The sequence below is a fragment of the Pinus tabuliformis genome, chromosome 1_1 (genome assembly GCF_031772625.1).
Source record: "Pinus tabuliformis cultivar Carrire ecotype Pingquan chromosome 1_1, CPIR1, whole genome shotgun sequence".
In the NCBI taxonomy this organism is placed as follows: Eukaryota; Viridiplantae; Streptophyta; class Pinopsida; order Pinales; family Pinaceae; genus Pinus; species Pinus tabuliformis.
The window spans coordinates 786,206,995-786,221,003 of record NC_142297.1 but is presented as its reverse complement, the minus strand read 5'-3'; the positions used below and the strand labels follow the sequence as shown (position 1 = coordinate 786,221,003).

The window sequence follows — 14,009 nt, the reverse complement described above, 5'->3', positions numbered from 1 at the left end:
AATATAATAACAATGAGATCAATAACAATGCATAGTATTTTATGGCCCAAAACAATACTTGTGCACACTCTCATCTAGTTGCCCTTCAAAGTAGCTCTTATACCATATTCTAATTTCCACACACCGTAGGTTTGGTCTATGCCCTAGCTAGAAACACAAACATACTAGACATGCCCATCAATAAAGTACTTTGCATAACGAAATAAAATAACAATGAGATCAATAACAATGCATAGTATTTTATGGCACAAAACAAGTTCCTTATTTTCTCTTCAATAAGAAAATCTTTGTGCTCTTGTACTAGGGATCATGGCCCTTTACAAATCGTAGTACAATGCTAATATACAAGTCTGTCCTTTTCCCAGTACAACTAAGGCTAAGGCCTAGTCCATTAGGCACTTGTTTGCCCAAAATCAAATACACCTAAAATTATTCAGTCACATAGTTGTAGCACTACTAGGGATTAACCAACCCACCGTAAATCATCTAACAACAAGCCGCTTACCTGGGCATGCTCCTTTAGCCAACAGTTCCCTTGCCATAGCTACCATTCAACCTTCCTCCGTAGCTACAACCTTCTTTTGGCACTAGGTCCCCTCCTTTAGGCCCCGTGCCACCTTCAACTGTTGTTCTTCCTTTTTCTAGACCTTTGACTTGTAACTTTAGGCCATTGTCCAGCCTTCTTGTAGCATTGGCAGGCTCCCATAGGCCTATGGCTACCTTCCTTGCCTTTTGCCAACTCCTAGGCACACTTGATCAAACCTTGGTCCTTGTTGTTCAGTTCTCAGCGATCATTACAAATCTTTGACCAACCGTTTTGGCCTCTTCTTGGCCTTGGCTTCCCTGCTATAGGTCTCGACCTACCCTCACCAACTTCTACTAGCTCTATGTAGGCCTTGGCCCACCTTCCTTGGCCCTAACAAACTTCAACTAGGTTTGTTCTCACTTTGACTAGCCATCCAGACCCTCGGCTTCCTCCTAGGGTCCTCGGTCTTGCATGTGGACTACGACCCTCTAATAGACTTCGATTGCCTTGTTCTAGCTCACAAAATTAACCTCAACTTGGCCTTCTTTCAACCACAGAACTTGGCTTGTCTTCTTTCTTGGTTGTGGCTCCTTTGGCATGCCAAAACACAGAAAAATAATCTATTTTAGTTGTCCTTTACTCTTGCGGTTGGTCTCTTTTAGCCTCACTCAATAAGATGGATGTCCTCCACTTGTGATTCTAGCCTCTCCTTTGGCCTATATTTATACTTGCCTAAGGGGTGTCAAACCCCAAGGGTCATGTCACTTGGCCTTGCTGACCAACCTGAGCCTACATGACTCAAAATAAACCAGCTTAGATCCATCTTAACTTCGGATCGACAAAACGCGGAGAGGGATCAAATCTCTTTTCACTATAGTAGAGGTTTGCATATCAAAATATTTGATCCCTCTCGGCGGTTGGTAGATTCAGAGTCAAGATGGATCCATGTTGGTTTAATTTGCTTGTTTAAATATGCTATATTCCACATGAATACCATGGGTCAATGCCGTGGGTTCTCAATACCATGGGCCATTTTTATTTTTATTTTTATTATTATTATTTTTAAACAAATATGAGTAATATTTAGATTAATTTTGCGTTTGGTTGCAACAAATACATAGGGCATTGCTTCAGATTTCTCAAAATGACATATATCCTCTATCTACAATTTTATAGCAACATAGTAGCTTCTTATAAACACTGATACAACTAGATAGAAACGTCCTATCTACATAGAAGCATCAAGAAACACATAGAGAATGGCACATCTACAACAAAAACAAAATGAGGCTAGCCTTCTAGCAGCCTAGACAAAACCTCATAGAGATTGCATGATAGTCACTCTGAATCATTAGTAGGCAGATTAAGATCAATATCGAGCTTGGAAACCTTCTATGGAGATGCACAAAAGCATGATCTCTGTCTAATTGAAGGTCTGCAATTATTGACCTTAGTTGCGTCTATCTTATCCTCCAATCTCAGAATAAGTTGCTATATTGCCAAATTTCGATCTTCCAACTCAACCTAGACTTGGTACATTTTACAAAACTTGTTTCGAGGTCATACACAACCTTTTGCAGGGCCTCATTTGCCGACAAACACATAGAGCAAGTGTGATCCTTTAAGGATGAATCTGAAGTTGGAGAGGACATCTGGCAAAGATCAACCCAGAGAAGGCTTAACCTACTGTAGAGTTGAATCCTAAACAACCACCCAAGAATTGCTATAGCCAGTTACTAGTAGAAGCACCACAAGATTTTCTAAATTCTGCATTGCAGTCTCTCACAATGAAATCCCAAAACTCAGAGCACAAATGAGATGCCCAGTAAACTCTTTAGACTAGAGTGCAGGAACCGTAAATAGTCTGGTGAGCACAATATACCTAGGGTTAGCCAGGGAACCTTGCAAGCCTGAAAGCCCTCTACGCCAAACAACCCACGGATAGAAATGCTTAACCCACAGCTTCCCAATTGCTAGCGAAAGGATTTGGACTCTGAGAAGAGTCTCCTCACAGAGCCTGTAAAAGTCGTGATTAGATGCCACGACTGAAATCTCAGACAAGAACCCAAACCCAATCTTCACCCTCCGAGGTAAACAAATTCACGAGGCTGATGCCTTCATGAATGAATCCAAAGGAGAGATTGCCGTCCATTTAAGTTCACTGTGGCTATCAAACCAAACGAATTGCATCATTTTTCCGTTAATTTTGCCTGTGTGACATCCAAGAGAAGTCATCATAAATCTGTGATGAAGTCGATTCCAAAGAGATGGCAGAGGATCAATGCAAATTCGAACGTACGAGGATATATAAAAAACACTTGCTTGATGCTGAAATCATTTAGTTGTCGTGCTCTTTGAGTTCTTGAGGGTAGATAATAACCAAATCCACCACCTTCCATTAAGAGAAAGGACAATGACAACGAAGACTTGACAGGGAAGCTAATGATGGGAGGGAGATGGGAAATGAGAAGCAAGAGGGTAGAGGAATAGGGAAAAAGGAGGAGGAAGGAAGGGGAGTGGGGTTAGGGGAAGGAGAGGTGAGGTGGGAAGGGGAGAAGGGAAAGGGGGAAAAAGCCGTAATAGGGATGAAGGAAATCAAGGGGGAGTCGAGTGGAAAGAAAGGAAGAACCTAAGCCAAATTGTCATGAAACTTAGGGAATAGGATGGTAATGACAATGTCATTAGCCACCAACATACCTTCATTCAAAGTGAAAGCATTGTTGGCTTCCAAATCAATTTCCTCGTTATTGATCCTCAAAATTTGATAAATTGCTTTTTGAATGAAAAGACTTTATCATGCCTCTGATTTTTTTGGAGGATCTGAGATGAAGAGTTTTCCAATGGTGATCCTTCTTTTGAAAGATATAAGATAGTAATAAGAGAATCACCAAGGATGATTATATTTGTGATCCTTTTTCCTTAGCGATATATAGGCCTTGAAAGAGACTATAAATTCCAGCTTGATTTTTTGTCCTCTTTCCCAAGCTCCAAGTAAACTTAATTTCATTGATTCCTATGGGATTGATTAAAATCCCTCCCCCTTCTGCCACCCATGGATTATTTTTGGAGGCCCCATCAAAATGCAAAATCCATTTTTGCTAATGGGCTTTCTAGTCATTTTGCTCTTCCCTGCTTAATCTAAGTTTCCACTTTGGAAGATAGGCTTTGGGAGGTAAGCAGGACTGGGATGAGGAGAAAGTGAGCCAACCTAGAAAGCTTCCAAGTTATCCAAGGTCGAGTCCAAACCAAGCGGATTTGCTTCTAGACAGAGAGAGGAAGCCTTAAGTGCGCAGATCTAGTAGAAAGCTTAGATGATTTATAAACGATCGAGTTTTTAGAGAGCCAAACTTGCTAGCAAATATATTTAGGGAGGGAGAGCTAGACAGGTTTCATGGAGGATTTGGATTGAAGGGAGCCCACATACTAATTTTGCCTTGAAGAGAAGAATATCTGCAGATGAGAATGCCATCTCAACCTAGAGTGAATAGGACCCACAGCGAGAGACCAAACTATCTTAACATATGGACACTGTAAAAAAAAATGTGAGATAGTTTCTTCGTGCTTTTCACACAAAGGGCATCTTGAAGGGCCAATAATGCCCCTCTTCTTTAAATTTTCCGAAGGCAATATCTTTTTGTGAATGAGCAACGATAAAGAAATGTTAACTTTGGGAATAACATTAGGCAACCATATTTCATTCCATAGGGAGGACTTGGAGGGAATCTGGGAGTTAAACAACTTATCCATATACCCTTGTTTGATAGTGTGTACCTAAAAGCTTTCCAACCCATCTTATCCCACTGAAATTGATTCATGGGTGCCTTACCAGCCAATTTTTTGATTAGGTCTTCTCCTAGAGGCTTTAGCTCATCAGGAAGAGACTGCAAATTCCAATTACTTGACAATCCCTCAGTATTCCAAGAAGAAATGTTGGCCAATGTGTACATTACTTGAGAGTGCATATAATCCATCAAGAGGTGCAACGCTTCTTGCTTTACCAACATAGGACTGTTAAGAATGGAATCTTCCCAGATCTTTATATTATCTCCTTTTTCAGGGATCTAGTAGAGGCTGCGAAAAGAAGCTTCCAAATAGGGGAGCAATGAGGAAGAATCTCATTCGAGGAAGGATGAAAGTATTTATCTTCATAATTTGAACCCACCAACTATTTGGTTGTGTTTGAATCCTCCAATCTATTTTAGCATCGATTGCAATATTCATTATATGAGGGTCTCTAATACCCAATCTTCCATGAAGCTTGGGTGCTCTAACCATATTCTAGCTGGCTAAATGGAACTTTTTTATGTTGGTTTTACTGCCTTCCCAAAAAAAAATTCTTAGATAATTTCCGATCTTATTCAAAATACCTTTAGGAGCTAATATGGATGAGAGCTGATATAAATGGATTGCATATAACACTGCCTTAGATAAGATAGTTCTGTCAGATAGGTTGAGCCATCTAGCCTCCAGTTCTCTATTCTGAGTTTGATTCTTTCCAAAACTTGTTGCCAAGATTTTGAGTAGGACTTTTTCAGACAAATAGGGATTCGTAGGTATTTGAATTTAGTCCAGTCCTTTCTGACTTTAAACCCAAGAGCTTCCTCAATTTTCTTTTGTCTAATTGGGTTGATAATCCAATAATAAATGTTGGATTTGGTCTCATTGATTAAACCTCCAAAAGCCAAAATAAAGCTATCCAAGATTTTTTTTATAACTTTTGGTGATCACCACAGATGTCCCTCCCAGAAGGATCATATTGTCAGCGAACTGCCCATGGTTGATACTTTTAACTCCTTCAGAAAAGCAAAATACCCAGGAGTCTCCTTGTAGATCTTTCATATTCTAGTCTTTTGCTCAGAGAGTTAGCCATAATAAAGAGTAACCTTGCCTCAGATCCCTCAATGCAATCTACTGAATTATTTTTTCATGAAATCCCATTTTGTTCATTACCTTAAAAAAACTGATGTCGGACCCTGTCGAACGCATTTGCCATATCTAGCTTTATGACCATACCTTGGTCTCTTCTTCTCCAACTGGAATCAACAGTCTCTTGGATCATGATCACATTGTCGAAGATTTGCCTTCTAGGGACAAATCCTCCTTGGTTATCATTAATGATCCGAGGAAGGAATTTTTTAACTCTAAGAGCCAAAAGTTTGGAGATTGTTTTGTAGGACACATTACATAAAGAGATTGGCCAAAATTTGGCAAAGGACGACATATTGTTTTCTTTGGGAATTAAAGCCAAGAAAGAAGAGTTTATACCTTTTCCCATACAAAGCTATTTAAGTAGATATCCAATCAAATCCTTTTGGATCAAATCCCAAAAATCCTGATAGAAGAGGGTCAGGAGACCATCAGGGCCCAAAGCCTTGTCTGGATGAAAGGAAAAAGCTACTTGCTTGATTGCTTCATTTGAATGAGGAGCAATGAGGTAGTTGTTCATGTCTTTTGAAACTAAAGAAGGAATATGTTTTAACATATACTAGTCTTGTTCTTTTTCTTCTGTCCCAAGCTTTCAACTATAAACTTCTTGACTTAAGCCTCCAATGCTCCTTTGCTTGATGAAGGAGAGAACGATAATATTTGAATGTTTGGACGTCTTGATTAAGAAGATCTTTTGTAACATGGTCAAATTGTATTTGAGATTGGATTTTCGCAACTTGAATTTCTAGAAATTGCAGCGATGCTTGATTTGTCGATCTTCCCTGTTTCAACCATCTCTTTATATCTTGTTTGAGCCTTTTTACCTTAGACTCCCATATATCAACTAGACTTCCATCTACCCATTGATTCCAAGAAGCTGTTACCACCTCAGAAACCCCCTGAGACTGAACACACAGATCAGAGAACCAAAAGGGAATTGGACCGAAGTTTTGAAGGCACTAATTTTTAACAAGATCGACCTGTGATTTGATCTGTTCCATTGGAGGATGTAGGATTGAAGTCTGAGATTTATAGAGAGAATAGAATTTGCGATAAAAAATTTGTCCAACTGAGTTGCTATGTGCCCTGGTCCCATACTTTTGTTATTCCACGTATATCGCATCTTGGTGGGTTTTATATCTATCAGATTGAGATTGCCAATTAAGTCTTCCATGGCTTCTTGGTTTTAATCTTTCCAGGGATCCTCCTCGTTTTTCTTTTTTTATGAAGATTCGTGTTAAAATCTTTGCCAAGAATACAACTGGTACCATAACATGGATGTGGCACACAAGATGGGCATATGGCGCACAAGATGGCGGACAAGATGGATATATTTACATTTTGGCATATAGATTGATGAGGTGGTTTCCAAGAATGACATATGTAAGAAACCCCCTTGTGGTGATATGGGCATGGAGTGGCTTGCCCTCTTAGAAAACATTTATGGGACCACGACTCTACTAGAGATTGACATAGTTATTAGAGTTTGTCAAAATTTTTTCCTCCTCCATGCTTGTTGGTATAGTACCATTCCAACCTCGCATGAAAGCTGGGCACTGAAATTCCTCTTTATTCAAGAGAGTTCAGAGTTTTCATAATATCAAGGACCAGTATTGTGAAAATCACGATTTTTTCCGCATGGTGATTTTGTCCAAAATGAAAAATGGCGGTAAAATCATAAAAATCACAAAAAAATGGTAAAAATCGCCAAGAAATCGTGAAAAATCGCCAAAAATATCATAAAAATCGTCAAAAAATTGTGGATGCTTAGATGCTAAAAATTGAACAAAAATGTTTTTTTTTTTTTGTATTTTTAAATGTTGTCGATGTTTTGCAGATTATTATCAATTTTTTTCCCTTTTTGGACCCTTGTCGATTATCCCAATTGTGATTTTTGCAACATTGTTAAGGACTATTGGAAAGGAAGTCCAATGGACAAATTTTCTATCCATGATTGCATCCTTTTCAGATATTTTGTCAAACAATTGGTAGGTTCACCCAGTATTTGCCTATATGCTTTGTCTCTAGCCTATGAAGGCTTGATGTTGTAACCGATGCTCTAATACCACCTGTAGCGCCCCCCAGCTACCCAGTTGGGGTGGCGACACTCACAGTGCTATTGATACAAACCCCCCCACCGCCCCAAACACACATACATAATAACATGCTTGAGAACTATAAACAACATAAAACCAGTTTGAACACTTATTTTGACAAATTTGTTGATTGGCTACAAAACTTGGATGTTCCACCCAACCATAGGCAATACTGCTTATAACCCCTCAACAATCAGTCACCCTTGTTGTGTTCATGACTCCACAATGACAATGGCTACTTAAAGCCATGCACATAACTAATACTAACATACTGAAGCCAAGGTAGCAAACCCCAACAATGTCCAACGAAGTCTCACATCCCACATTAGCGCACACAATTGAAGATAATGCACCCCATTCTCTGCACCCACAGTCCATCAGCTATGCCACTTCCTTTCCAAGCCAACCAACACTTTCCAAGGATGTCTTAGAGTCCTATGGTTTCTAGGAGTTCCAACTACCATCGAGGGTCTCTAGGCACCATCCAAGCCCATACAGGGACAATTGTCTCTACACTTCTCCCTTCAGGGCTCCAACCTTGCCTAAGGCAACTAACCCAAGGAGAAATGCACTTGTGCCCTGGACTACTTAGGGTCCTAGGATACAATACCTAGGGGTCCTTTGGTTCTCTCCAAAACCAACACCACCATAGTGATCCCTTGTTAGTATATGATGGAAAGGAAGGTTGAATAATAATTCTCTCTCCCTTTACCTTTTATTCATGCCTTAGGATAATAATATATTATAATATTTCATTATAATATGTTTTAATTTTATCCCATTTAGTTACTTAAGAAATATTATAATAGTAATAGTTATTTGGCTTAGGAACCGTGTCTTGGTTCCACCATCTCATCTTTCCCTTTTTGTGGAGTCATAGCCCCCAATGTTTTGACCCCTGGTCTCCAGCTATGATGTTATTTTATTAATTCAACATATTTGCTCGGCTTATTGGCCTTTTAACACACATGCACTCTTGCCTCTAAAGATAAATGTACATTAGCTCGTAGGTCTGTCACACTTATACACATAGGCATGCATGCCTCTATCCTAGGTATCATATATATCGGCTCACTAGCTGATAGCCTATATTCTGTGTCTCTTGTCTCCTTATGGTTTATGCATTGGTAGTTGTTTGATGAAAAAGAACACTAATAATCTAAGTAAAGGAAGATCCTAATCTAGGAAAGTAAAAAGGAAGGCTAGGAAGGCTAAATAATAATTCTCTCTCCCTTTACCTTTTATTCATGCCTTAGGATAATAATATATTATAATAGTTCATTATAATATGTTTTAATTTTATCCCATTTAGTTACTTAAGAAATATTATAATAGTAATAGTTATTTGGCTTAGGAACCATGTCTTGGTTCCACCATCTCATCTTTCCCTTTTTGTGGAGTCATAGCCCCCAATATTTTGCCCCTTGGTCTCTAGCTGTGATGTTATTTTATTAATTCAACATATTTGCTTGGCTTATTGGCCTTTTAACACACATGCACTCTTGCCTCTAAAGATAAATGTACAATGGCTCGTAGGTCTGTCACACTTATACACACAGGCATGCATGTCTCTACCCTAGGTATCATATATATCGGCTCACTAGCTAATAGCCTATAATATATATTCTGTGTCTCCTGCCTCCTTATGGTTTACGCATTGGTAGTTGTTTGATGAAAAAGAACACTAATAATCTAAGTAAAGGAAGATCCTAATCTAGGAAAGTAAAAAGCATTCACAAGCAAGCACTAATAGAAGAGAAATCACTTAATATCGATGCCCTAGATTTCACAACAGTATCCTCAAGTCAAAGGGGTTCGACATCATCTTTGTGACAAACTTTATATTAGGAGTAATTACGATGAACTGCAACACATGTATTGACTCTTCCCTCAAGTAAATGCCAAGGTTCACAAGTGAAAATCAGTGTGATCCTTTGCATTTTGGCATCAACCTTGACCTCTTTCAATTTGAAGAGATGCTTCCATGGAGAGATACAACGGGAAGAAGTGTAGGCGGCTCCACAAAATGAAAAATTTGAGAGGGAGTTCCATGTCAAAATTCATATGTATTGAATGTTGGCCAACTGAAATGTCCATGCACATAAACTGGTCTCTTTACAATATGTCAATTTCAAAAAAGGGGCTCCAATATATTTCACAAGTGATGCCATGTTGTTATTAACATTTATTACATGAATGGGTTGCCCCTCATAGATGATGTCACACTCTAATAAATATGTGTATATAATAATAATTAGTGAAGAGACACATCCTAGTGAAATTACATGTCTCGACTAAAGGACATTACTTTTAATGGAATGGGCACCCCCACCTAGGTATTTATAGCGAGACCTTCATTGTACTATCGTCATATCATTTTTTCATAGATTTATTGAATACATATTATTTTATCCTAAATGGGTTTCTTTATATCCCATATCAATATATATTATTTAATCCTAAATGTTTTTTTTTAATATTCCAAATCTTTTGGATATTTAACAGTCATTGTTTCTTTGATTTTTGCAGGTCCTTAATTGCAACAGACTCTTGGCCATTTACAGTTTGGATTCCCATTAATGGAAATATTGGTCCATTACAAAATCAGATAAAACTAGAAATTCGAAAATTGAAAATGATCGTTAGGAGAAAAAATAGGGTCTAGACTATTCGCTGAAGAGAGACTAGCATGCTGCGAAAAAATTATTCCTCCCCTCCCTCTCAAAAAAAAGAAGTAAAAAAGAAAAAAAAAAGAGTCCCACTATGATCCACCTAACCCCTATAGCTGCCGATGTGATTTGTGACAGATGGACATGTTAGTGAAGACTTTATTGGAAGTGAGCCATGCAATATTATTAAGATATAGGTCCATCACTATGGGATTAACCACTTGCCACTAAGCAAAAACATTGCAGAAAATACCATCGCAAGAAGGCAAGTCACAATTGTGGCCACAGTGTGTTCAATGTTATCTATCCCTAAAAGTATAGTGGAGAGTTAAGATCGGGTTCAATCGAGTCGGTTATTGAATAATAGCCACATTGTTGACCATCGTGACCTTCCACAAGATCAATAAGTCAGATTAATTAAACAAATCAAACTGCAAATCCCATTCTCGCCATTGTCATAACTGTTGTTGCTCAGATTGTACAGGCATTGCGACAACGACTCAGGTCGGGGGTTGTCACCTTGATCCCTAACCTCTCTGTTCTAGTTGTTTCCCAACAGTAGGCTATGGGGAGTAGACCCTATGGAAATGAGATGATGAAGGACAAGTTGGGAACCAACGAGTCCGGGAGATAGTTGAGTGGCCTAGTTACTTGGTTAAATTTAGCAAGATTTTAAGGATTAGATTAAATTTATATTTGAGTCCAGTGCTTTATGGAGTCAAAAATCTTGCTTATTGAAGTAAGACCAAGTAACCGGATGGACAACTGTTGCTTGGATGCTTCACTAACTTATATGAAATGCAAATCCTCAGACCTAGGTGAGATGCAAAGATCTTGGTTATTTTTAATTAAATGCCTACTCTAAGTATGACCTTCCCTTAACCGTTTTGAAGCTAGGCTCCAAGGTAGGTTGTGGGAAGGAGGCCAATAGGAAGCACAAGCGAGGGCTTGATTAACGACACCTTTTGTTAGGCTTCTATCACCCAATGTCTCCGGCGCTGCAGAGATTGTGGCTCTAACGACTGCAAGGTCACCGTGTTAACCACTGAAGAGTTGCTAAGCCCCTCAAGCTAGACTAAAAGGGTGGCCCTAGAAGTCTATCAACCAAGCTTATGCTTGGAGGTAAGTTATTAATGCAATTAAACTTAGGATGCAATGCAAGGTGGATTGAGTGAGTCTTTGGCTAAGATTTTCTCAATGATTAAGTACTTAGCCTATAATATTGAGTTAAGGAAACAATTACTTGCCACTCATATCAAGAGACAATCTTTGCCATAAGAGAATGTGCCAAGTTAACAAGATGTGCCTAATAGGATAAATGTTTTACCAAGATGCTCAAGATAGCGACAGTATAAGCCAATAGTAACAATTACTTAGCCAATGATTAGTAGACAATGTAACCAATGTTCCTTAGTCAAATTAGAAAATGCCAGTGCCCATTCAACTTAAGAGATGCTTAATTAAAACAAGAAAACTTACAAATCCCTAGCTCTTAAAGCACCAATGTAAGGCTATCTTTCAATTCAGCAATGAAACAAGAAAGAGAGTTATACCAAGGCTCTTGAACCAATTAGAATCTCAAAAGACAAATGATCTAAACAAAATGCCCAACAAGATACACTTATTTTGGTATGTGACTACTTGATAGGAGGAATCTTAATAATTCCAAGTGTTATTTCTCTCCAAAAGGTTGCAGTGAGTTTAAACCTCGGCAACCATATCATGGTTTTGTGTCACAACAAATGACATGCGATTTCTCTAATTAGAAGAGTAAAAGTTTGATTAACATGCTTCCCAAGACTATATTTTGAACCTTGATAAATGAGCGTTAAAGGGTGACTTGAGATCAAGTCTACTTAAGAAGTGCATAAATGGTATATGTTGGAAAAGAAAAATCAAAGTTTTTTTTTCAAATCTTAAGCTTTTCACTTGTATATTATAAAAAAAAAATATGAAGGTACTTTTAAAGTTAGTTAAGTAAAAGTTCCCGACATTAAAATCATGGTTTTAAAAGGGCTAACTTGAAGTAAGGAGGGGTATTAAATAAAGAAATTTTTTTTGGCCATTCAAAATTAGTGAAGGTAATATTAAATCACCAAGTACAAAAGTTACAAAGGAATAAAAAATTGCTACAGGAGAAAAAAATATAATTCCTACAGGTTATCGACAAAGTTATGGTAGTACAATTGAACAAGTCACTTTCCTTGTAGTGAGGATGTTACAAGTTCAGACTTGTAACCCTTTCTCTCTCCTTCTCTCTCTCTCTCCCTTTAAATGACTAGATGAATTGGCAACTGGGCCAGTTCGTACTCGTGTGACATGGGGTCGATCCAGCTGCTAGCACTTTGAGTGCCTATGTATGCCCCTTCGGCAGAGATGGGTAAATTGGGGGGGATTTGAAGCTCAAATCTCTTGGTTCATAATGTTTCATTATCTTGGCGATCGCCAATTGAGTTGCCCCACATGGGCTAAGTTCAAACCTGTAGTTGTCACATCTTATATTTTCTAAATTTTTTTGAAGTCCATTTCTTTAGCTCTTGTTCACCAGTCACTTCTTACAAGGATAACAAGGTGCAAGGAGCTAAGACATACATTTTTCTCTACAATTTAAAAATTTGGCTTTAAGGTTTTTTTTTAACCAAAATATTGACAAAACTTAGATTTTGTATCTGTATTATTTTTTACTTGATTTTATGTCTGCATTATCTGTTACCTGTATTGCAAGTTATGTTAGTAATTGGTTGTCCTTTCCCTTGCTCATGTACACAATTATAGGAAAACACTAGACGGTTGAAACTGAAGGATATAGATGATGAAGGAGATAAAAAAGAGAAAAACTGCTTTTGCTTTTGTTGCTTGAGGTGTTATTTTAGTAATTGCTGTTTTGATCTTTTGTTGATAAAATTTCTTGATCTTTCTAATAATTGAGAAAACTTTTACAAGTGACCCATCCAAGTAGTTTATGTTGGAATCTAGTATTTTTTAGACTTTATCATATCCTTGATACATCTAATTTTTCCTTTTTGCTGTTTTTGGATTCAAGGGAGGAGGCAAAAGAATTGGAACAAGCAATCTTATCATCAAAAGAGAAGGCAAATAATCCTGCTCAATTGCCAAAGCGTATACAAAAGTGAGGTTTACTTCCACTTCCATTTCCCACATTATTTGTTGGAAAGATAGGATGTTATTACTTGAGTGGATGATGATTACATGGCTGTATTTCCAATTCCTATAATAATTGAATTGTTTTCCTTTCCGAACTAAAATTGGCATGTAAAACCCTTAAATAGTTGAAACAAATTTAATTAATTTATCAATGTTGATTAATGGGTTCAGGTAAAATATGTCTTATACATTGTTGATTGTCAACACGGCTGAATGATGTATCTTAGTATTGTTGATTGCCTTACCTTAAACTATTATTCTTAGTTTACTCATCAGATGAGTTTTATTTTTAATAATTTTTTTTTTTCCAAATTTATTAGTGTGTGTACTCTCTTTTGTGTTGCATATATATCAGTATTGGCAAAATATTGGTGAGGATCATAAACATGGGATATCAAGAAAAGGGGAAAAATCAAGGAAATATGGGCAAAATATTGGCAAACATTAAAAAATACAAAATAAGAAAATGCATATAAATATATATATATATATATATATATATATAATATTTTTTTTACCATTATATGGGATTTGTTGCATACATCACAATCTAAGTCACCTGATATAAGGACATGGGACACGAAAGACACAAAAATATGAGTATCCAACACGTGACACGATGACTCC

At 37.6% G+C, this 14,009-nt stretch overlaps 1 protein-coding gene across 8 annotated transcripts in view; it reads left to right on the top strand.

The window, feature by feature from the left end:
- The window catches only part of LOC149216348 (putative U3 small nucleolar RNA-associated protein 11), a 61,750-nt gene that overhangs the window by 14,738 nt on the left and 33,003 nt on the right, over positions 1 to 14,009 (top strand). For all 8 annotated transcript variants that reach the window (XM_089391190.1, XM_089391186.1, XM_089391188.1 and 5 more), the window contains one exon: positions 13,261 to 13,347. In XM_089391190.1, the coding sequence (XP_089247316.1) occupies positions 13,261 to 13,347 (87 nt within the window). The remainder of the gene's footprint in view (positions 1 to 13,260; positions 13,348 to 14,009) is intronic.